Raw genomic sequence first — 25,360 nt, 5'->3', positions numbered from 1 at the left:
CAAGGGCCTGGATACCGATACCTGGGTTGAAGTTGCCTGGTGTGAGCTGCAGGTATGGTAGGATTTGGAAAACCATTAACCCATTAAATCCTCCAATGTCTTGTGGATAGCTAAGCATTTTAGACACCACTTAGTGCTACTGTCGTTGAGAAAACCGGGGCTAAGTCCTATGTCAGGTAGGACTTAGGACTTCGTTCAGTGGGTGAGGAAAAATGTGTGCGAAAGAAAATAATCTAAGCTATGCAACCACTTTAAACTAAGGCTAGTGATAAAGGATATTATTACTAAGGTGAAGATGAGTCTGTCTACCCCTATTCTCTATGATCGATGACACATGGGTTGTTTTTCCCTGAGAGAGTTCCATTAGTGGGGTATTGGACCCCTCTCTCACAGGAAGCCCCCCACCCCATCTTATTTGCTCTCTGCTGTCTGTCAGAGCGGGTTCACACATCTTGACTGAGTAATGTTGATGACCGCAGGGACTTCAATCAGCCCAACGATGGTCAGGGAATCAAGTGCAAATGGGTTCCCACTAAATTTTAAATGGTTTACACTGGCGCAGTGAATGACAAGCATTAGTCACTGAAGTGTACTGGAAACGCATGCCAAGCATTGTACTAGAGATCTGCAGTTTTGCAAGTACGCAAGGAGAGAATCGCTAGTCTTGTTGAATTACAAAGAGACAGGAAAATCACCAGCTTAGACTATGCAGAGGTATTAACTAATTATTTCCGTCCTTTTGAGACTGCAGCAGGGATTATGTCTCTCTCTTGTTCTCTCGTTCTCCCAGGAGGCTTAAGGCGACTACAGTAAGCATGACTGGCCTTCTCATGGGCAGAGTACCATTAGTTTGACCTCTTGTTTGCTTTCCTTATTCAGACTCTGGGCCATTAGGAAACAAGAGAGAAGTACTCTTAAATTAGTAAATATAATCATGTGCCCTATTTGTCACTCGAGTCAGGAATGTACAGTCACTGTGATGGACTGTACATGAGGTGTTTGTTTGTGTGTGTGTGTGTGTGTGTGTGTGTGTGTGTGTGCACCACCCCAGTAGTGCATCGCCACTGCAGGTTGTGAGCTGCACTGCCCCCTGCCTCCCTCCCTCCATGCAACAGGAGGCACGCAGACAGGAAACAGCTGATGTACGCTGCAGCGTGCTGGGAGCAGTGTGGCCGGCCCTGTGGTCTCGATGAATACTTTGCCCTGGGTGCCGAAAACACGCTTGGTCAGTATGTCGGAAACAAAGGGCAAGAGAATGTGGCCTACGTGACCTGACCCGGGTGTGTGTGACATGTAGCAATCGCAAGACAGTGATTTTTATTTATGATTTAAATTCCAGAAAAAACTTTGGAAGGTGTGGTGTTGGCTAGGAGGGGTTTTGCTCGGATTGTGTCTAGATTGAGGATGACTTCATGCAGGTGGTGATGTCATCATGTATAGTAGGCAGCTTTCTGACTCAACCATAACTAGACACACCGGATGATACAATATTGAGGCTATAAAACCATATATTTTGCTTCTCCTCAGTGACACATTCTGCAAGTCCCCCTAATGGCCACTGTACATATAAAATGTACTGTGGTGTTCATACAACAGGTCATTTCCCCACAGATAGATTGTCATCAGTGTAGCCCTCTGTCTTTTCTTTGTTCTATCGGAGCTTTGAACGGATGCCTTTAACAGGAAAACTGCTTGTTAAACAAAAAAGGCTATGCTGACTTGAACAGTGTGTTGCATCTGAAATCAGAATGCCTCCTGGTTCTTCCACTTGAAGAGCAAATTGATCAGGGATTGCGTGGCCATGTCGATCAGGTCTCACATGCTGCATTCTTTGGTCAGTCAGTTGTGCTTGTGCTGATAGATTCCGAGTCACAGTGTCTGGTTAATATCGGCTGTTAAACTGACATGTACAGTATAACCGTGATTCTGCATTTCAAACCTGATGGTTCATTAGTAAATAATTGCGAGCAGTCTTGATATCAATGCCAAACTACTGTAATCAACTAATTGTAGCCTCCACGATAGGTGCCTATAATGGGCACACTGAGTGTATAATGTGATTTATTCTTAGTTGCGTGCTGGGTCATGCACAGAAAATAGCTCACAGCGTCTTAAGCTGCAACGTGATGTGAGCTTGTAGATTGGCTGCATTCGGTCCATGACACTGGTGCGACCAACGTCCCGTTCATCAAAGTGCAGCCATTGTTTCATTGTATAAGAGCATCAGTTTGTAGTCCCAGTGAGGTTCATCAGTATGTTTAATGATTTTGTCTTGTCATACAAGATTGGTGTTGGTAGTAGCCTGAAAAAGGAGGAGTCCAATTTACATATCCACACACACGGCGCAATGCCCACCACATCATTCATTTCTTATTTGCGTTCAGCAACATATCGTATGTGTTATCTGGGCACTGGGTGGCTTTTAGGGCAGACGGGTTATACCCATGTTATTCACATTTCCTTCAGTGATGTGACCGGTGCCACCTTGAGTTTGCCGCCAACTGGAGTGCCACAGGGGGCTTGGGGGATCATTCAGTGCAAGCCAGAAACACTGATTGTCCGTTGCGTTCCTCACTCTTGTGGTCACATGGCTCCGTAGCATAGAGATAATCTGTGTGCTGTAATTTTACCTTCACTTACTGTCGGTCTCGTTCTCTCCCTCTCTCTCACGTCCACCTCTGCCCTCGCTGCTGGCATCACACGGATGGCCCTGGCACAGGGGATGGATGTTGACCTGAGAAGCAGATCCTATGCATCTCTCTCTCATTGTTTGTCAAACACAAACACTTCTCCAGTTTCTATTTATGTCTTAGCTTTGTCACTTATCATCACCATTTTGGAAACGTACAGATTCTGCCGACAGCTTGCTTGTAGATTTGATCTATGTGCACATCCACACTCTCACACGCCCAGTTCACCTCTGACTTTGTGCAGACAGGACTGTGGAATTTGGCTACAGGCTTGTTGTTTCACTGATAAGATCTGCTGTGCTGTTGAGCTTCTGCAGAACTGCTGATGACACCACGACAGCGGAATGAAGCTTCTCATTCTCCACTGAGAGTATGTGGGCTGAGGAACTGGACAGAAACGCAAGTCTTTACATGATGACTCCATTGGAGAGTTGTTGGCCAAAGGCTTTAGCTCTTAAAGGGAAATGTTCTGATGTAAGGAGATCATAAATAGTGTGGAATAATGCGGAAGTATATGCCAGCGACGTCAAGCGTGTCATTTTGTGTCATTGCGCGTGCGAAAAGACCCGCCTGATGACATGAAGCAGCTGGTTATACAAGTGGATACAATAGAGAGTCTATGGGTCCTTAAAAAGTCTTAACTTAAATAAATATTTATAGGCCTTTTATTTATTTTTGTTTCCCAATCTGAGTTTTGTCATGTGATAAGCTGAAAGAAAACTAAATACAATAGAAACTGATTTGTTTCTAAAGTGGAAGGATCCTTTTTATGTGTTTGCAGGTACTTTGCAACGTTGAAGGCAACCTAAACAGCTCTACAGTAGTGCTGTCAGTAGGAGCATTTCTGAGAAGATGTATGACTTTTTCCTTTAAGCTTCAGTCAGATTCATTCTGCATTCTCTGTAAGGTAGCTAATGCACCAAACTTGCAGGTTCATGGGTAAATGCAAGTTTAACAATAAATTGCTTGAGAGAAGTGAATTCAACAGTCAACATGGTTAAAACCTGTGCCAGGTAACGTCCCGATGTTGTTTATTTTCATGGCAAGTTTGGTCTTCTTAGGTTTCATTCTAGGAGGCATAAAAATAAATCTTAGATTTAATTTCCTCATTTTCCTTACACCTGCAGACACCAGATTAGCTAATCTTGTTTTGGATAATAGTCTTTGGCGTTGTCTCTTTGGTCAGCGGGATGGAAAAAGAAAAACAAAGTGGGACCTGTTCAAGTGGGTCATTTGTTCCAGACCATTGGTTGGTAAGAGGCCCATGGGAGCAGGACCAGGGAGGCTCGTGGCTATAACTAACAAGGCCTCATCAGTAGCCACTGCTCCAGGCATGTCACAGCTCTTCTGTCACTGCCAACCCGGTACCCAGGGGAGATGAGGCCCAGGCCTGTTGGAGGCTCAGCAGATACCTAGTTAATGGGGTGTAGGCCTCATGGCCTGGTTTATTTAAAGGTGGCGCACGTTTTAAAACCATGGGCCCAAAATTTCAGTAGTCCTACCTGGGAATGCAACATATGTGTGCTAGCATCATCTAGAGATTTAAAAAGAGGGGCAAATGGCAATCTCAGTGGAGTATAAGAGAAAGACTAATATGAGTGACTATAGCAGAGCCACACAATCGCAGAGCAGGCAGAGGAAAGTGTGCTACATTAGAATATCAGTGCACCAGATAACCAACCCCAACCTGCCAACCCTGCTTTGTGATTTCCTTCCCAGGCGCAGCTCCATATAGGGTGGAAATGCCTTTTTAACAGTAACTGCTCAAACTCGAGACCAATGCCTGCCTAGCTCACAGAAGATTTCCCGGCATGCATGTTGACTGTAACAAAGTGGCAACCATTACTTAGCTACACTTTGTATAGACCTTGGATATTGTACAATTTATGTGCATGCCACTGCAGTGCAACTCACAAATGACTGATGACATCATTGCGGCGGGCAGCTGGAAGGAAAGGAAGCTATGTGTAACATGGGGAGGGTATTTATCTTCTGGCGTGCAATCAAGAAGCCTTTGCAGATCAATACTGAGCATGCACACCCACTCACACTTATGTGCAATTGTGCATGAGACATTTTACATAAAGGGTTAGAAATGCTATTTGGTGACAGGAAGGAACAACAACAGATTATTGGACAGTCAAGGGAAGAACTATGATTGAATGAGGAACCCAATACGTTGTGTGTTTTGTAGAAATCATTGAGGAGATCGTGGATTCCACGTTTAAAAACGGAACACATAATACATGGAGCTTGTTTATTAGCAGGTGTATAATGCTTGGTAGAACTGGGCTACATGATGTGTTTTTGGCTTGTGTAGTGAAATCACATTTTACACATGGTAGATAAATCCCTGTAGGCTCACCTTTTGATCTGACTGAGAACATTGGCTCTTGCGTTTTCCTGCATGGCACAGACCGCAACAACAGACACACCCTTTCCAACAGAGAAACTCAGACTTAAGACTTATGCTTGCTGTTTGTGCTTCTCAGTGTCATATCAAATAGTATGTAGTTGTGTCTGTGATTGTATTGTGGTGGATGGGTAGGTGGGTTGTACAATGTTCCGGTCGCTCGCTAACCCCTGTGTAATGGTGAGGCGATGAGGGCGAGGTGCAACAGCTGAGCAAATTAGATGTTTGAATTAATTGCCAAGTTTTACGATTATGTGAAATGGAGATTATGTAATTGAGAAATATGATTATGTATAATTATGTAATTGAGAACACTATAATCTCATTTTTGATTACTTTTGATTAATTGCGCAGCCCTACTTGGCTGGTAAAAAAAGAAAGAAGCTTAAATCTACACAGTGCCTGCATCCCCCAACAGTAGCTAGTGTCACAATAGTTCATTAGGACCGTTAATGCCTTTAGGAATTCGGGGCATTTATTTACAAACTCCTCAGCATCCGGTTGTGGCCCCATACTTAGCTCCTGAAGTATGAAGACAAAGGTTACTTTTAACGGTGAAGGCTTATTGATCTCTAATGAATGTCTTCACTGACACATGCTATTGGCTGCATGTTTTACTTTACCTTACCAGGTTTTCTATGTCCATGTGCACCCGGCCGTCATTACAATTACAATATTATCATATCGATCATATGGATCATATCGTCTCTGTCAGGCAGAAAGCTTGTATGTCCAAAAAAAAATACGGAAAGAAGAACCTGTGTTCCAATGGATCCATTGTAGTTATTTAGTTACTAGCTCTAAATACTTTTCTCTTGTTAAATATTTTTAAAACCCACACATACTGTTAACCTGGTGTCCCTGACTGTATTGGGCATGTCAATAAACAAAAATTCAGCTAATTTCACAACTTTTGCACGACTGTCATGCTGTAGCAGGGGCAGGATTGACATTTTGGGTGGGCACACAAAAGTAACGGGTGGTCCTGAAACCTTTATTGTCTCCGCCAGGCCGAAGGCATGGCGAGAGAGTATGTTTTACCCTCCGCCCGTCCGTCCGTGTGTCCGTGTGTTACCAGCTAATCTCTGGCACCGTTGGCCCGGTCGCTGCGAAACTGTGCACACACACTCCCTGGATGCCAATTCAGAACCTCTGCCTCAAAGTTTTCACATGGGCCTGTTATAGCGCCACCAGGAGGCCGATTTGTGCAAAACCCATTTTTTCACATTACTCCTACAGTTTTTAACCAAACCTCATGCAAATCGGTACACAGTATCTCTCTAGTCATGTGATCAACCCTGATCTGTCCGATTTCCCATATTCCATCCTCACTGGTTAAGGTTGCCATCCAAAGCTGGCAGGATTGGTCCGTTTTGAACAAACTGCCTCAAATCATGAACGCAGCTTGCCATTTCCATAAAATTGCACACACACATTCCCACTAGGCCGAGGAAGAAATGCCACCCTTTTTCACATTGCCCTGTTATAGCGCCACCAGCAGGTCTAATTTAGCAAAACACATTTGTGGAACAAAATGCCTCAAATCATGAATGCAGTGTCTGATTGCCGTGAACGACCTAAGAATAAATGACACCCTTTTCACATTGGCCTATTATAGCGCCACCAGGAGGCCACAACAACGTACCTGACCTGGCGGAGACCTGTGCTCCGAGGAGCACTTTTTCTAGTTTTGAAGTGCACCTTCTGGGAAGTCCACAGTCTCTCTCTCTGGTGGTTGGCAGACTGGTGCATTATCAATTTCTTTATTTTTTCTTTATGTATTTTTTTAAATGTTGAGAATAAAATAAAAAGTGTGAAGTGTTAGGCCCACTCTGGTCGTAGTATTAAATGGGGCATTAATTAATGAAAAAAGATTAATTATGGAGATGGGTTTTTGTGCCCGACGGTGTGACGATGTAGATCATGTCCAACTGGGTGTAGCCTGTTATAAATGAGTGTATCTAAGAAAGATCTGAAGAGTCCACGATAGTTGTTGTTGTATTGCCTCCCGTGTGGTGTTTAGTCTGGGATGGGTGAGGGTATTCTGCTGAATCAAGGCTGTTACCCTGGCTCAGTGCCCCCTCACTGCAGCGCCTGATAAAACGGCAGAGAGAAAGCGGCGGAGTGAGAGGCCCTGCTGGGCAGTTCAGCCCAGGACAACTCCACCCAGCCAGAACTTTGGCAGCCTTAAGTGCAAACCACAGCCTGGGAACAGGGTCACATGCATCTATGACCGTCTTCCCTCCACCAGATTCTGTCACTTACTAATTTACGCTAGTACATTTTGGCTCCATTAGGTTTTACTAGTTTGCTCCATTAGGTTTTACTAGTTTGTATGGTGGTCATTCACGTTGGCATGGTTAATGCTGGTCCAGGACAGATGGGTGAAATTGGGTATCATAGCACCACAGCTGTTCCCAAATATCTTGCGTTGGCTCGCCTGGGTTTTATTTATAATGGATCCATCTGACTATATCTTGTGTAACGCTTGAGCATGCATGGGCTGGACACCGTGTTTAGGATGTCACTGGCAGCTGTTGTGCTTCTGGATTTGTTGGCCATGCAAAATAACACTCCTGCTCTGTGTATGGGAGTTAAAAGGATCCCTGGCTGATAAGCCAAATATGCCTTCATGGGTTATAATTGCCCTCAAACTTTTTTATTTATTTGATAAATAGTTCATCTTTTACTCAAGGGGGACAACGCCTGTTGCAAGTTGATGATGTCATTTGTCCATGTGTGGTCCAGCCCTAAGGAATGTTATTAGCATGTATCTAACTATATAAATGGCGAGCGACTTCCGCACCCTCGGTGAGGACACCCCACAGCTCTGTTATCGAATAAACAACGCACCGCCAGACCACATGTCGCCAACTGACTCGCCACGGCGGCCGCGCTGAATTTACGCGTCGCGTAGAGGACATCTCATTGCTCACTACACCTTTTCCACCGCGCAACATAATTAATTCTACTCACCAAATGTCGGACAAAACGGAAGGGGAGGCAGCTTCGTACCGTTTACCGTGCACACCACCGACACCGAACGGCGACGGGTTTCGCCGAAACAACACCAGCGGCCGCCATTGCACTCTGCCCATCTCCTCCACAACACCACACACACAGCTCCTTTGCTTCAACCCCCCCCCCCCTTCTTACGTACCTCCTTTGTTCCACCCAGGCCGTTACTTTCACTTCACTCATGTCTCGATCACAATATGTCCGTCCTTCACGTGCCATGTTCATCCCAAACACAAAAACAAACAGCCACGGCCACAGCACAGCACGCTGCCCAGGGTAATCTGGTAAACAAACCTGCCTAGGTTCATGACACCACAGGACTAAACAGTGATGTCATCATTATGCAACCCGGAAGTACAAATACCAAGGATAGGTCAGTGATGTCAGTCGGGTTGCCAAGTTTGCTGCCAGGTTTTAAAAAGCAAGCGACAGAAACAAGCAAACCGTGCATGAAAAAAAAAAAAACTGCCGAAGGGGTCCGCCATGTTCCAGGGGGGTCCCCGGGGGTCCCAACACTCACAGGGGTCGCCGGACCACCAGGGGGTCCGCGGACCACCAAAGTAACAATCACTATTAACATTTTTTCCAATTTTTTTTTTTTTTTTTTTTTTCCTTTTGGACACTTTTACTCCGGCGATTTGGGTACCCCAATATACACGCACCCACGCTGGGCCCCGTGCGCGGCTGGGGTTGAGGGGGGCGTAGCCCCCCGAAACTCTAGTTAATGATAAACAACTTAGGTTAGGGTTAATATGAGCATCAAAACAATATTTTAAATACATTTTTATTAGCACATGCATTCCATACATTCCATAGGGCTGGACCACACATGGACAAATGACATCATCAACTTTCAACAGGCGTTTACTCCCTTGAGTAAAATATTAACTATTTATAACATTTTAAGTAAATTATTAAGTACCTTAAATTAAAGGTGCTTTTAATTTAACATTTTAGTTATAGATGGCAATTGTAATGTATTCAGGCATATTTGGCTTAATAGCCAGGGATCCTTTTAAATGGCAACTTGTCTTTTTAACCTGAATCATATTGTTGTATCGTGAGAAGGCCGTGAAAATCTGACACATAACTTCCCAGTGTGCTCTGTGTAGGGTTGGGTTCAAAAAGGATTTGATCAAATCCATAATTAAACGTGAATCAACTTATTGAATCCCAGTCTTTTCAAATTCCTATCAAAACCTTTCATTAAAATGTTAATGGACAGCGGGTGGAAAACTATTTATGCGAAAATGTGTGTTTGAGGGCAAGCTCTCAGACACAGAAGGCATTACGTGTTATGCCAGATTTTCACACTGCCTCCTCACATTAGAACAACAAAAGTTCAGGTTTAAAATAGGTGAAGTGAGCCTTTAAGCCCAAAAGAAGGGTGGCACTACTTTGGTTTATCCTGCTGACTTTGGAGAAGTCCACAACAATCATAACAGGCTACTTTACTTTAATACCAAAATGGGCCTCATGTGGAACCACCTATAACCTATTGGTTGCTTGTGAACATAATTATCAAGTGGCCTAGTTCTTTGGTAAAAGGCCCAGACTCTACACTGACGCTTACAACACAATACCAACACAGAGGAACCTGAGCTGACCACTGAGATTAGGCGGCCTCCGTGAGCCAGATGCTCCAGTCCTACCGGTCATCTGACAAACCCTCACAACAACCCTTTGAGAGGCTCAGTCATTAATTATAGTGAATAATTAAATCTCTAAATTAAAGAGAAAAAGGTCAACCTTGTTAGATCAGAGAACTTATACCCTCCTACAATGTTGATCTTTAGGCAGCAGCTTTGCGTTTGAACCCCTTGAGAGCAGTGGAGGGCCTCTGGAGAGCAGCTGAAAAGCCACATTAGACCTCAGAGAACTGCCCTCTTCTGTGGCCTTATCTCTAGTCTCTGGAGACTAGCCTAAACCGCAGCCCTCGAGTGAGGTGGACTGGGAATCTGTCTGAGATGAGGCCCATGTTAAATCCATTATTGTAATACTAATCATGAATATTTTGGGATTGTTTAAGCTCAAAATGACCTCAATTGCCCTTTCAAAACCCATCCATCCATCAACTGCCAGAAGTCGGTCTCTCTTCCTGCCAGGTAGACGTAATTAGCCAGAGCATGACTCGGCAGATATCAGAACTGTTGCATAAGCAGAATTAGTTTTCTAGGGAAAGAGGAAGGCTTCTGATCACGGTGATCATTTTAGTTCCTTTTCCGTTGTGCGACAAAAGCGCTGCTTGTTCGCAGCCTTCGTACTTTGCCTTTGACAAGGAAAGAGGTTTATATTGGTAGGTATGCATGTCCTAATACAGGCTGCTGAACTCCAGGTCACCTCCATCCAGACGCAATTTCTCTCTTGCACACCCGTGCAAAAGTGCAGGTGCCATGAGCCACCGGTATAACTGTGACACACTTTGTTTTAGTTTTTTTGTGTAATGGTTTCCCCATGACGTAAGAGCAAAATGGCCACTGTGTGAATATCAATGGCTGTGTCTCTATACCAGACATCTTAGCTTCCCCCATAAGTCATGACTCCTCATGACTCCTCCTTTTGCCTGTGTTGACTGACTCCCAACACATCCACGGCACAGGGGCCTTGTAACTTTCAGCCTGATAGACCTGACTGTTGTATTGGTATTTGGCAGGTGTTGGCTGAGAGTATTTTAGTTTGTTTGTCGTCTTTCACTGTGGTGTGGCGTGGTTGTGTGCTGGCACACTTGTCTTTTCAGGCTTCTCGTCGCCGGATGATGCACGCAATGCGAAAAACACCTACAGTCCTCTCCCCCTTGGCCTTTTCACTGCCACCGTCACATCATCGTGCCAGTCATTTTAAATATTTCACTCTGTCACCCTGGAGACCAGCAAGCCAATTACAGCTGAGCCTGTCAATGGAGCAACAGCGTAGCCAGGCTCTAACAGAGAAAAGGTGATAACAGGCCGGCAGGCGCAGCTACCGTCCAAATCCTCTTGCAGTCCATGAATGATGGGACACAATGCAGTTGGATTCTATCTATCTGCTGGCTCATAGCAGGTCCTGTACCAGCATATACTGTTGGCAGGAGTAGACACGTGCTAAAGTACAGATTCATTATCGCTATTTTTGCAGAATGTTTGCCCCAGCCAGAATAGGGGCACTAGGTCTAGGGTTTATGTGGTTATTATTGTTTCGCAACACACAGCGACGACATTACTTCCTGCTGTCAAAGGGCTACTTTTGGCCTAAATCTCATTAGCCAAATGTTGTGACACATCAGGGGGGACCCCAAGTAGAGCTGACCACATTCTAGTGCAGAGGCTGTTGACGAGGCATGTTTGGAACATAATCCCCTTCACGCTATTGTGCTTACAATTTAAATGAAAATAAGCCCAGAATATTGCTAATCTGTGCCTCGTTAACCACGGATCAGGCAGGAGGAGCTCATAGAGTGAAGGAGTGGAAATGGTGGTTGAAAACACAAAGTGGAAGTGCAGGGCCAAGTTGAATGTATATTTTAGTTCTGAGCATGTAATTAAATCTGCAGTCCATAACTTTTTATGTCCTAACGCCTAACGGGATTCGAACCCAGTCTAAACATCTACAGTATCGCTTATCCAAGAGGCAATCCCTACTGGGCCTGAACAGATATTGCACTTAGGGATGTCCGATATTATCGGCCTCCCGATATTATCGGCCGATATTAGCATAAAAATTGATATCGGGAAAATATTTTTTTTTTTTTTTTTTGCTTTTTAAATAAGTTACAGGAGTTCTTACTGTATATGGTGTTTGTGATATGAAATTTGAGCTTACCCTAATCACAATAATCCCGGCATATATCGGTATCGGTTGATATCGGTATCGGTAATTAAGAGTTGGACAATATCGGTATATCGGTTATCGGTAAAAAAGCCAATATCGGACAACCCTAATTGCACTTATGACATTCTGGCAGTACACCTTGTCAACCAGTAGGTGTCCAACCCAACACCCACATTTCTCAACGGAAGTGTAGGGAAGGAGACCACCTCCAATTGTGTTGGTAGTTATATTGTATTTAAATGTTTTTTTGTTTGTTTTGTTTTTCATTGTTATATAAATTCCACATTTAAACTGCAATAATGACAATGAATGCCAAAACCTTTGGTATCACAATAAGTCTTAGTGCTGTGGATGCATTGGTATTTTTAGACAAGCATGCAAAGTCATGCATGCAAGATTATAAATATTAGAGATCATAAAATGTTAGGCCCAGGTGGTGGTTTGCTTTTGCAGGGCACAGTAGCAGCACACGAGAGACTTCACATCTTAATTTCCGGTGTGGTATGAGATTAATCCATCTCTCTAAATGACCATACTCGTCTTTTACTGCCTTCACAGAGCAATTGTGGGTAGGCCTGCGTCTGTGTGCATGCGAGTACGATTAAGCATGAGCGACGGCGTTAATAAACAGCCCACGTTTTCCTCAGCCTCATAGCAGGAATACATCCTTCTGCCTGAGAATTGTGTGTGTGTGCGTGTGCTACAGTAAACGGATTACTGGACAATTCTGTTGTCAATTAAAGGATCCATATTACCTGTAGTCTCTCTCCTCCTGATCCACAATAAGAAAGTGCTTTCATGGCAAAACTTGGTGTGGTCCAGCTGACAGTCCCTTGACAGAACTAGAGTGAATGCACAGCTTACTTATGTGATGATTCTCAAATGCAAACCCATCTTTCACTCCTCTAGCAGAGCTTTTACATGAAGGAGGGTTGAATGCAAGGAACATCTAGAAAGATATGACAAATTGCCGTCTGTATTGTGTCACATATTCAGCATGTAGATCCCTTAGTTTGATGCATGATGTAAATAGGCCTCTTCTGACTGTAAGCGATGTAGACTAGATTGTACGGGCAGGCTTGCATCAGATGACCTTTTCAACTGGGCTCTTAATACAGCCCTTAATGTGAGCAGTAATAGGAAGCTATGCGTGTCTTAAAAGTTCACCAATAGTGCAGTGCTCCACTTAGCAGATCTATGTTTAAGCGCAATGTCTATCGGCCCTTGTTAAACAACTTCACTTGTCTGATCTTCAATGTTTTGTTTAACCACATTAACCCTTGAGTCCCTATTTTGGGCTTGTTTTTATAGGCAACGTTTTTCAAAAATAGCCTAGGCTCAAGCCTTGTACAGTGTATATCTATATATATCTATATATATACAATTTGAATCCTGCGCCATGTCGGTTGTCAGTATGTTTGTCAGTATGTTCGTTGTATGTATGTACGTTGCATCACTCCGAATATGGACACAACGCCAGTGTGACGTAATCTCACGACAGCATGACATCACGCATGACATCACATCCTACCTATAAATTCTAGGATGCCGTCAGATCGCACCAGTTCGACGGCTTCCATAGTGGGTTTTGGTCATTGGAGAGGTGATGCACGTCACCTCTTTCTGAAGTGGGTACTTTCAAAGCCTGCCGTGGATTTAGGAGAGCACAAAACTCTCTCTCACACTGTGAGGTGCCTGTAAGGTGGCACTGCAAAGTGAACGACGCGTCACGCTAGACGTTCGGGCCGCTACGCGGCCCGAACTTCTAGTATATATACATTTACAATTTAGACAGTGTAGTGCCTAAAGAAACTAGCATTCCAGGTTAACCAGGAACCTAGCATCAGGTTTGAATATGATTCAAATCTGATTTAAAATGCCTGCTCACAACGCGTTTTATTGCGACGCATTGTGTGCATGTAAATCTGCTAATTTTGGCAAGCGACACCGCTGTACACGCCCATGCCTATGTCGCTATGTCGTTATGACAGAAACCAATGCAGCTAGGTTGGCAATGTCAATCAGTGTTGAATATTATTTCCTGAATATTACTTTGGAAAGTTATGTTACTTATTACTCCTTTTTATAAAAGTAATAGTATTTATTCTATTACTTGTTACTTTGTATCAAGAGTAATATATTATATTACTATATTACTTTTATTTTTATTAAAAAATGTATTGTTCCATATTGGAACAATAAATGTCAAGATTCAAGAGATTTATTGTCACAAGGATGTATGACGAGTACATGCACTGTGAAAAGCTTAGGTTGGGGTGCTCCATAATACACATTAAAAACAATACATAAATAACAATACTAAATTAATAACAGCCCTAAATCCATTTCTAAAATAAGCTTAAAAACATCCCTGTCCTTATACAGGAGGAGTCACAAATCAACCAAACAGCAGAACTAAACATATTGAAGATAGCCGATCTACAAGCGCAAACACGACACGTTGTGAGCTTGTAGATCGGCTATTTCCGGTGCGCGACCCAGTCGTACAACACAAAGTATAAATTTGGTTTTAGATGTCGGTTCAATACTTCATAGACCACGGTTGAAAGCAATTAGCCCATGCTGCCTGCCCCGCATAAAGTGTACAAAGGACAACAATGTTTGTATGTTTGACTGACACAATCTAACATAAAATAATGACAATACCTCCAAGTGTTGAAAGTATGCATGTGTACATGGCTTCGTTTTTTAGCATAGTAATAAGTTACACTACTCGTTACTGGGTAAAGTAATAATATTACAGTAATATATTACTAAGTAACAAGTTACTGCCCAACACTGGTCTTAATACACAAATATGATCTCATCACTTGCAAATAACAGTGTGGACAGTCGGTTCTAAAGATCTGATTTGAGAAACAAATTGGATTTGCCTGCAGTCTGACTCTGAACAAAACCTAATTTGATTGGAGACATCAGTGTAGTTGCTTTCATTGCAGTGCAGTCCAACATCCTCTCCTGGGTTATATTGGAGCCTCAATATTTCCTCATAATGGCAGATTTTGCAGATTTACAGTATTAACCTAATGATTTGTTTCTTCACAAATACATGATTAGAAATTCATGTATTAAATAGACCTTTGGCAAATCCTACCACATGTCATTAAATGTTCATTTCTTTCTCAAATTATGGTTCTTAAAGTTAGTTTACACTTTCCAATAGTTCTTGAGAAGGCATAATCCAGGTGTGTTGCTTGCAAAGATAAATAAAACCTGTACAATTGATATAAAAAAGGATAATTTCCAAACCAAGGACTGCCGATGCAAAAAAACATGTGTGTATGTGCAAAACAAATGGGTAATATTCACAAATGTGTATATTCATGTTTTTCATATTGGTGTGCAGGATTTTCAAATTTTGACCGTAAAATGTTATTTTCTTTTCTACACCTAGAATACGTGTTACTCCCCCCCTACCTCCCATGGTCTCACTGTTTTCTTTGGTCATTTTGGTCTGTCATGGTGTGCTGACATAGTCTCCCTCAACGGCAGCTGCACTAATATAGCTGAACACGAGAGAGATGTAGTGGGTGGCAGCCGAATGGAGCAGAGTTTTATAGATTACTTCCTGCTAATGTCACAATCAATTTTTTCGACGCCTACCAGTTGTGCGTGTGCCTTGGTGGCTGCATACTTCACTATGGCCAGCCTGTAGCTCTGTTCTTGCCAAGTTATTAACCACTTTCACTCTGGCGTTCCTTTTGGGCATAGGTGAAAAAACGTTCTTCCACATTTTTCTAAAATGACAGCTCTGACTACAAGCTCACAATGCGCTATAGTGAGCTTGTAGATCCAGCTATTTCTGAAAATATTTTGAATAGGGTTTAAGTGCAGCGCACGTGATGAGATTCCTGAAAGCTGCACCTGCAAATTGTTTACACACAGCTGTCATTTAAAATAATAACAGAATAATGAGTGATGCTGTGCCAGACATAGACACGTTGATGATTCTGTTTTGCTTGTGAGATTTTGTGTGTGTGTGTGTGGGGGGGGGGGGGGGGGGGGGGGGTGCGAGAGAGAGAGTGTGTTTGTGTGTCAGGGTGGGGGGCATGGATATACTTTTAATGCCTTGGTGTGCACATGTGTTTGTCTGTGTATCTTGCCATGCCAAGTGCAACAAGCTTGAGTCACCATGTGGCTCCTAAATTATGCAGGAGCCCCCGTGTTTGCTAAGAGGGAAAACAGATATGCAGGAGAGCAAATGGAGGAAGAGTCGGAGTGTGCGGGTGCGGGTGGTTGGTGGTGGTGGGGGATGGGGGAGGACTTGGGGTTATTTAGGAACAGCCGTGTGATTCCTGAAGAACAAACGATGACAGAGGCCAGAGGGAGGCCCCTTGAGAGCTTTAGGGTAGGGGGCAATTGTTTGGGGAAAAGCAGCAGGATGCTGGGAAGTGGGATGATGATGATGATGAGGGGTGGGGGAAAGGAAAGTGAAGATTTTAGGGTGAAGAATGGGGTTTTGGTTGTCAACCTAAAAGAAACGGATCCTCCTGCGACTCGAACCACCTTCCTCTTTTTCCTCAGTTTTTGTCAATTGACAGTAGACAACGTCGACCCCCCCGCCCCGGTGCGGCAAGGTGCATTTGGGGATAACCCGGCCAAACTTAGCTCAGCCCAAACTCCAGTGTCAGCCCTGTATAGCTCTGCTTGGCTCAGTGGAACAGGCTCTCTGCAGGACTGAATTATTCATGGGACTTTAGAGGAGTGCAGTGAAAATGCCCCCCCCCCCACCGCACACACACACAAATACATAGACCCACATGTGCACACATATCCGGATGTAACACACACACAAGCAAGCCATGTTTTATCACCACATCACGACTCTCCTCCCTGCAACGCATTACATCCCAACATTTCTTTTATATATTGATTTATTTATCGGTGTTGACTTATCATTTGTTGCACTTGAACCCTTTCAGTCTAACCCCTCTTACAGGGGAGATCGCTCCTGTTGAATAATTAAACAGATCCCCCCCCCCGGCTTGTGTTCGTTACATTCTACTGTTAATGTCAGTCTGTCTCCGCGAGGGGCGGGGACCGCGCTTCGTGCCCATGTGGTCCTTGCTTGTCTGTGTTACGTAAGCCTTCTCTGCTGTGTCTGTGTGTGTGTGTGTGTGTGTGTGTGTGTGTGTGTGAGAGGGGGGGGGGGGTAAAGTTATAGTTAAAGAAACCATAAGACTATGAAAGTGCTCTTCGCTAGTGTCGCCACACAATCGTGGTGTACAGAGTTGAAGTGTGTGTTGTTTGGGGGAGGGCAGATGGAGCGGTGCGAGTGGGATGCTGGGGGATGGTGATGGGAGTGGTTGGTGCGAAGGGGTGCAGAGATGGAAAAGGATTGCAGATATGGGGGGAGGGGAAGGAGATATAACATAGGGGTAGTGTGGGTGAGGAAAGCGAATAAGTGGGTGATGCGGGATGATAGGGGAGGTCTGGTGAGAGAGAGATCGATGAACTGTAACCTTTTGCTGCAGTGTCTGTTGGGTGTGACTTCGCTGATGCGTGAGCCCACGGCTCCCCTGGGGACCGCTGTGGTTATCATCCGCCTTTCCGTTTATCATTAGAAGGGGGGGGGGGGGGGGGGGGACACACCATTTATTCACAGCTTCGGGGATGTTGTGTTTGGTTTTATTTAAAGATCACGGACAAATCTGGGTGGTGCAAAGCTAGTGCGAACAGAATCACATCTGACTGGGACAGCGCTTTGAATCACTCACTCGCACATGTGCATCATATTATTATAAAGGCTGGCTGTTATTACTTGAAGAAGCCGTTGCCCTGGATTCCTCCCAGGTGCTTCCACTCTTGGCTGTCATCAGCCGGGACATTACACATGATCCAATTAGAGTAGACGTCTGCGCTGAGGTGGATACACTAATTACATACACGTATACGCATGCATACGCAGACACTGCACAAACACGCGCACACTCACAAACAAGATCAAGGAAATGAACAACTCCGAACACTGTATTTATTATCTCAATAGTTATTATACCTTTGTCCTCTTATCCCTTTTGGCCCTTTATCTTATCCCCCCCCCCTCTCTCTGTCTCTCTCTCACTCACACTCGCGTCTCTCTCTTTATCTCTCCAGGATCGTAAGTTGTCCAAAGCGGAGCGTCAGCGCTTCAAGGAGGAGGCAGAGATGCTCAAAGGTCTCCAGCATCCCAACATTGTGCGCTTCTACGACTTCTGGGAGTCGCCCCTGAAAGGGAAAAAGTGCATTGTCCTGGTGACGGAGCTCATGACGTCAGGGACACTAAAAACGTGAGTGTTGTGCTAAAGATGAGAGGCAAACACAGTCACACATGACACTGGGGCAGACACACACACACACACACACACACACACACACACACACACACACACACACACACACACACACACACACACACACACACACACACACACACACACACACACACACACACACACACACACACCACACTGATTATCTCATCGCACACTTTGTTTTTCAGTACTTGCATATAGCAAGTGTGGGTATTTTACACTACTGCAATTTCTTTGCCAACATGTCTCAAAGACAAGGATTCAAAGAACTGTCCGAACGTGTGCATATGGGAAACGAAGTAGCTAAGTGATTGTTGGAGGGCGGGGTTGGGGCATCAGTTCTTGGCATCGGATGAGTCCAAGTATTTTATCCTGGCATCGACCCAGCATCGGTGTCGGTGTGCCCACGTAATTTATGTTGGGTCTTTTCTCTCCCTCTAGCTACTTAAAGCGTTTCAAAGTAATGAAGCCCAAAGTGCTGAGGAGCTGGTGCAGACAGATCCTGAAGGGTCTCCACTTCCTCCATACCAGAACCCCACCCATCATCCACCGGGACCTCAAATGCGACAACATCTTCATTACGGGACCCACGGGCTCAGTGAAGATAGGGGATCTGGGACTGGCAACACTCAAGAGGGCATCATTCGCTAAGAGTGTCATAGGTAGGAGACTCTGTCAAGAGCGCGGTGCAAAAATTAAGGCTCGTCATTTTACACTCTTGATGGTTTTAACCACATGAAACTCTGCATCCCTATTCTGGGGCGAACAATTTGGGGGAAATGGGTAGGGTTTAAGTGGTTAATTAAATGACGTGCCTATTTTCCGCAGGCACCCCAGAGTTTATGGCCCCGGAGATGTACGAGGAGCACTATGACGAGGCTGTGGATGTCTATGCCTTTGGAATGTGCATGCTAGAGATGGCTACTTCAGAATACCCCTATTCCGAGTGTCAAAATGCTGCTCAGATCTACCGCAAAGTCACAAGCGTGAGTTCCAACTTCTGTTTTGTACATCACCTCAACACATTCGCCAGAACTGTAAAAACTCCTAAAAGCACTCCTAATTTCTTACCTTGTATATGATATTATTATACCCTAGGACGATATAATATCATATAAAAGGTAAGAAAAAGGTAGTCCGTAATTCTCCTTTTAAAGGATTACCTTGAAACTTTTTTTTTATTGATCAAAAAGCAGAGACTTAAGGTCAAAAGCATATTTATTCAAGGTGGCACACCAGGTCTTTTTGCCAAGCATGGGTTCCTAAGTTCTGTCCTCTTAAGACCTCGGGGAATGACTCCTTGTCTGAAGGTGTGTCAAACAAAGAGTCACTGGGGGGATACCTTCTCTGTGGTGTTGGCTGAATTCAAATGATTCTTGGTGTATCCAGTCATGATTTAACAGTTTAACTACTACTACCATGGGTAAAAGACTCGACATGAAAAATTCAAGGCCTTTACGGCAGCACTGGCCAGCTGGCTGTGTGACAGAAGTTTGGTTACGCTGTGGGGTCAAGAGGGTCTTATGTAATTCTTTTGAAATTGCTTGATCACAGGCCGGCACACAATATTCGATTACATTTTTTTATTTTGTGTTTGCACAACAGGAATGATATGATTTCATAATCACAGTATGCAACTTCTTTCCAAAGGAAAGAGGTGACAGAATATTGTTGTGTGGGCGAGGTAAGAAACCCTAGGAGGGCTTATGAGAGAACCTCACCGTTAACAGTACATTACATTGCACTTAGAATTTGAATTGTATTAACATAAAAAATGAACACAACTTGAAAAATGTAAAACAGTAAGTAGATTAGTAGTACATACATACATACATACATACATACATACATACATACATACATACATACATACATACATACATACATACATACATACATACATACATAGTCCAGCTATGTTTGGATTGTTAATACACTTTGACGCTAATGAAAACTGATGTGTCACGATATGGACTCATGGAAGGAGGTCCATTGGTTCATGGTTTCCTAGATGAACTTCAGGCTCTGTTGCATTGGCTCAGTCTGCTGAGTATAGGGAAAACAGTTTTCAAGTCATGTGATACTTCCTGATTTGATGAGAGGTATTGATTTCTCACTCCTGAGACTTGGCAGCGCTGGTACCTGATGGGTGAGTCATTCACCTGCTGTCGAAGAAAGGCCCTGTATGCCCATTTAAATGGCATGCCAACTGTCTCTCTCTGCATAGTGCATACTGTACTCTTTATTGTTACTGTATGCCTACCACAGTGATTGCGACTGCCCTGCAGGGACTGCTGTGGAATATTAGTAGGAGACTGATCAAAGAGAAATCTTGAAATCCTGTATGCTACGCTTTGGTACATACAACAGTTAGCATCAGCAGGATTTTGCCTCTTCCCCTGAAGCCTGTTCTTTCTCAGATGCAAGAAGTGGCTCTGTATAAGAATTTAATGAGCTGACAATTTTGAAATTGCTTCACCTCCAATAATGCACCGCTACGGAGAGAACAACTGAGCACAGTATTTGAAATAAAAAGGTTGGAATACCACTGAGAAGGATGAGAGTTTGACCAAATGTCCTGTCATATGTTAAGAGATGGATGAGAGTTTGGTATGTTTGCCACCATCCTTCCTTTTTGTTTTGTGTAAAATAAGATTCCCCATTGGGAAAATTCAGTCAGCAATTCAGCCAGCAGCCAAAAGTCAAGTTTGGGCTGAGTAAGAGTAACACAGGAGAGGTACAGGTAGTATAAAAGTCAATAACTTAACCAAGATGAATTCAAATAAATACAATAGTTTGATTATAGTTAGATTCTCTCACTAGACATCTGCACTGGGTTTCTGAATGAATGAGTTAACTGTACAGATCACTAACAGTGAATGTGTGAATGAATGTACATCTTTCACCAATGAGTTAATTAATTGATATACAGTATGTACAGAAAATAGTTATTTTGGATGAATATACTGTACAGCCTGAACATACTGTACAGCTGTGTTAATTTTGACAGTAAATGTTGATTTAGTCTTAGTCTTTTCAATAACACACCATTTAGTTTTAGTCTTACTTTTGTCTTCTGAAAATGTTTAGTCTTAGTCTAGTCGATTAAATATCAAAAACCTTAGTCTTTTAGTCTTAGTCGACAAAATTAACACTGCTGTAAAGCCTATCTACAATGAATATATGACTAAATCTATGCAAGGCACATTTCATGAAGGTGATTCAAAGCGCTTTACACAAAGCATTAAGAGCATTAAAACAATGTGTAAAGAAAGACATTATAAATGGTAATTTGCATAAAATAGTTATTAAAGTAATTTTGTCCATGGCTTATTCTTAAGGTGATAGTAGGATGACTTAAACGTGGCTGTTCAAATTCAGATCCAAGTCCAAGACTAAACTAACATTTCTGACTTGGGTTGTGGTTTCTAGCTTTTTGAATGAATATGATTAAGTCTCTCAGCAGTTATCATAAATGGGCATCTGTCAAGATTCAGTATAGTACATCTTAGTAGCCAGAGTCCAGTCAGTAATCCAAAGGACAGAGAGTGCCAGATTAATCCTAATGGAACAGAACAGACAGACAGGGAAGGTCTTAAGCTCTCATATGGGGGTCATAAGCTTTGTTGTGGAGCCTGATGGCGGCTGGCACAAAGGAATGTCCAAGTCTCTCAGTGGTGTGCTGAGGAGGGATGATATTGTTATTATTCCTTCCAGTTCACAGCACTTTCTCATTGTTTTGCTTTGATGTTCCTCTCCTCAGGGGGTGAAGCCAGCTAGCTACAATAAAGTCATAGATCCCGAAATCAAGGAGATTATAGGGGAGTGTATCTGCCAAAAGAAAGACGAGAGGTGAGTGATTACCTGCCATTAATCCATCAAATATGTTTGATGATTCTATTAATTCTGTGCGATTTAAGTTGGACCATAATAAAGTAATAAAGTATAAAATGATGTTAATTGCTCATCACAAGTTGAGCTGAACCAAACAGACGTCTTGAAATTGCTTAATTGTCGAGCAGTCAGAAATATGACATGACACATCACTAAACCGTATTATTCAATAACAAAAAGGTGAGCTGATTCAATTTCCTGACGATCGACCCCACCCAGGTACTCCATCAAGGACCTGCTGAACCACGCCTTCTTTGCCGAGGATACTGGTGTGAGGGTGGAACTAGCTGAGGAGGACGATGGGACGAAGGCCTCCATAGCTCTCCGGCTGTGGGTTGAGGACCCCAAGAAACTAAAGGGGAAGTACAAAGAGAGCGGTGCCATCGAGTTCAGCTTTGACCTGGAGAAGGAGGTCCCTGAGGGTGTCGCGCAAGAGATGGTGAGTTAAGAGGTGGCTATATACAGTATCTGGGAATACGCCAAGATATAAAATTGGCAGAATCAATATCCTGATGTTGTCAGACAGTCGAGATCAACTCGGAGCAGAGCATGTGATACATGATGCTCCTTAGCCAAAGGATTTGCTATTTTAGTTTTATTGATCTGTGGTTCCCACACACACATTAGAACATATTATGCCAGATGACTACTCGAGAGCTTTCTCCATCCACTGAAAGTCACGTCACAGAAAATGGCAGCCTACAGATTGTCTGGACAAGGCAGATACATTTTTATTTGAGTCATATAATGGTGTTTTTGTTTTAGGTGATTTATAATTGCATGTGTGTCTCTATCTCTCTCATATGTTAACATTTCCCAGTAGACCAGGAAATTAGTCAAAAACAGTAAATAAGCTTGCTGTTATCCCACTGTAGGGCTTACGATTACTGGTCACTGTGTTTTCACTTTTACAGACAAGGGAGGTATCCCACTTCTCGTTAAACAGGTCTCTCTTGTTCCAAATCATGTTTCAATCAATGAGTTCAGAGGGAGGTAGTCTTGCAGTAGCCAGACGATTATATGGCTGTCCAACCTCTGTCGCTGGAGCTGATGATGTGCGAAGATGGGTCTGACCACGTGAGACTAGGGGGGAGGAATCTGGTCGTGTCGGGGACACGGAACACTGATTTTAGTTCACTCAGAGTCCTGCCTATGTGCAATTTTGAAACGGGTATTAACCTATTCTGTCCACCACAACTTACCAACCCGGATGGCACACTAGTCTATACTTGAGGCTATTGGCTGCTTGCTGTGGGCACTAGCTTGCATAGTGGCTCGCTCTGGCACGTATCACGAGCCTCAAAGCGTCACTGTCACCGTGCTTGCCTTCATGTAAGTGATGCATGCAAAACCGCTCTTTATCCAGTTAAGAGTAAAGCAAAATGAGCACTCCCTCTGCCTCTGGCCCATCAAATCTAGCATTAACCACCTCATATTATTCAGATGGATCGCTTTTGGGTGGGTGTTTTTTTTCTTTCTTTTATCACATTTCCTGGTCTGCTGGGAAATTTTCTTTGTAAATAAAAACAAATCCTAGTAAATAAAATAAAAAAATCTTCCACATTCATTGTGACGTTTACATGTTTTAGTCACATTAATTATTCCGTGTGTGAGGGCTCAGTGAAAAGTTTTCCGGGCATGGCATTGCATCGTGTGTGCCAACAGTGCCAGTATCTCATCATCAGGGAATGCGCCCACATGCAGATGGCCAGTGATAAGCTACTGCGCATTTCCAGGAATCCGGTGATTGGCCTTCTATTTTTTTCTCTTGCTTTTCCTCAGTGCCCATCAACAGATAAGATGCCCTGGGAGAAATGTATGATCCAGTAAAGTTGTACATGTCTCTATTTATGCTTGTTAACATATCTCTCATCTAACAGTGAAAACTCAGATTAACATATGTTTGTTGACAGATGCTTTGGAGAGGTCAACCTTTGGTTTGACACATTTAGGACTGTTTCTGTATCTAAAGTGGCCCACATACAAATTAACCCCATCTATTCCACCACATACGCGATAGGAGCATCTTGTCTGCCATTATCAGATGTTACTTTCTCAACCAGTGGTCTCCGGACCACTAGTTGTCCATGACATAATTACAGGTGGTTCATGGTAAAGTGTTTAAATATTTAATCCAATTTGTCTTTATCAAAGTTAAGAAACAAATTGAACTCGCCTGGGGCATAGTGGGGTAAAAAAAGGTTTAAATAAAATGAAGACTGTTAAGGGCTTGATATACTTAGTTGCCTGTGGTTCCGTGCACCACGTGATGCATTGTGACCTTGTAGATCTGATATATTTGGTGCGCAATACAGGCACAGTATAAATCCGGCTTTCAGATTTTTTATTGTATTAAATATGAATAATGTATTTACTAAATACTATATTGTTGTAGGGACTAGGGAGGTGGGGTGGGGTGGCCCCTGAGGATTGTTTGAAATATGTTAGTGTCCAGAGCTAAAAGAAAAAAAGATTGAGAAACACAGGAGCTCCATGTCGATTGGCAGGCTCTTGTGCGTGTGAGAGAGTAAAAAAAAAAAGCTAAAGATACGTTTTGAAAGAGAGAAGTATTAAATTATTAGATGTAAAGATATACTATATTGCTTTTGTTGATGGAACAGAGCACTCCCTGCTGTTGTAATGGGAGTAAAGCTTCTGAGAATATCAATTTGTCCCACAGACAACTGACCTGTTTCCCCATCCTTCTCTTTATCTAGATCCCTTTTCCAGTCCATATTTCTGAAAAGCTTTTCCATTTTATAATTTGTCGTCTTTGTAATTGTGTTCTATCTCTTTCTATCGTTCTGTCTGTGTGTCAGTATATCTGTCTCTCATTCCCCCCGGCTGTGTAGTCCTGCCTCAGTCCTAAACAGTGACTGTGGTGAAAATGTTAGGGCTTGGTTTTTAACGAATGCTGTGGGAATGACAGCAGACATTGTGGGCTATAAGAGCACAATGAGACTGCACAGTCAGCATGCGCCCATCTCAGATCTCCCTGATGACTAATTTCCCAACAGACGGAGAGATTCAGGTCATCTTCATAGACGGGCCTCCTGTCTGCGGCCGTGCACCTCCATGCTATTTGCGGATATGGTGTCATATTGCTCTGGTTTATTATTTAGGTCGTATTCTAACATATTCATAACATATTTTAAGTGTTATGTTATACATTATAATATTATGTGGCTTACGTATAGTCATGCCTACTTTTTATGTCAGGTTCT

The 25,360-nt window shown here is 43.2% G+C and overlaps 1 protein-coding gene across 8 annotated transcripts in view; it reads left to right on the top strand.

The window, feature by feature from the left end:
* The window catches only part of LOC311053894 (serine/threonine-protein kinase WNK2), a 52,687-nt gene that overhangs the window by 1,797 nt on the left and 25,530 nt on the right, over positions 1–25,360 (top strand). For 7 of the 8 annotated variants that reach the window (XM_084069671.1, XM_084069669.1, XM_084069665.1 and 4 more), the window contains exons 2-7: positions 1–52; positions 18,046–18,218; positions 18,684–18,904; positions 19,071–19,228; positions 22,006–22,094; positions 22,356–22,575. The exon at positions 1–52 is cut by the window's left edge and continues 777 nt beyond it. In XM_084069671.1, coding sequence (XP_083925797.1) covers positions 1–52; positions 18,046–18,218; positions 18,684–18,904; positions 19,071–19,228; positions 22,006–22,094; positions 22,356–22,575 — 913 coding nt within the window. Of the gene's footprint in view, positions 58–18,045; positions 18,219–18,683; positions 18,905–19,070; positions 19,229–22,005; positions 22,095–22,355; positions 22,576–25,360 lie in introns of all 8 variants that reach the window. The other variant, XM_084069670.1, reaches the window with a different exon arrangement.

This window comes from Gymnoscopelus microlampas (genome assembly GCF_963454915.1).
Source record: "Gymnoscopelus microlampas genome assembly, chromosome: 10".
In the NCBI taxonomy this organism is placed as follows: domain Eukaryota; kingdom Metazoa; phylum Chordata; class Actinopteri; order Myctophiformes; family Myctophidae; genus Gymnoscopelus; species Gymnoscopelus microlampas.
The sequence above is the reverse complement of the archived record's forward strand: the minus strand, read 5'-3'. Positions and strand labels throughout refer to the sequence as shown.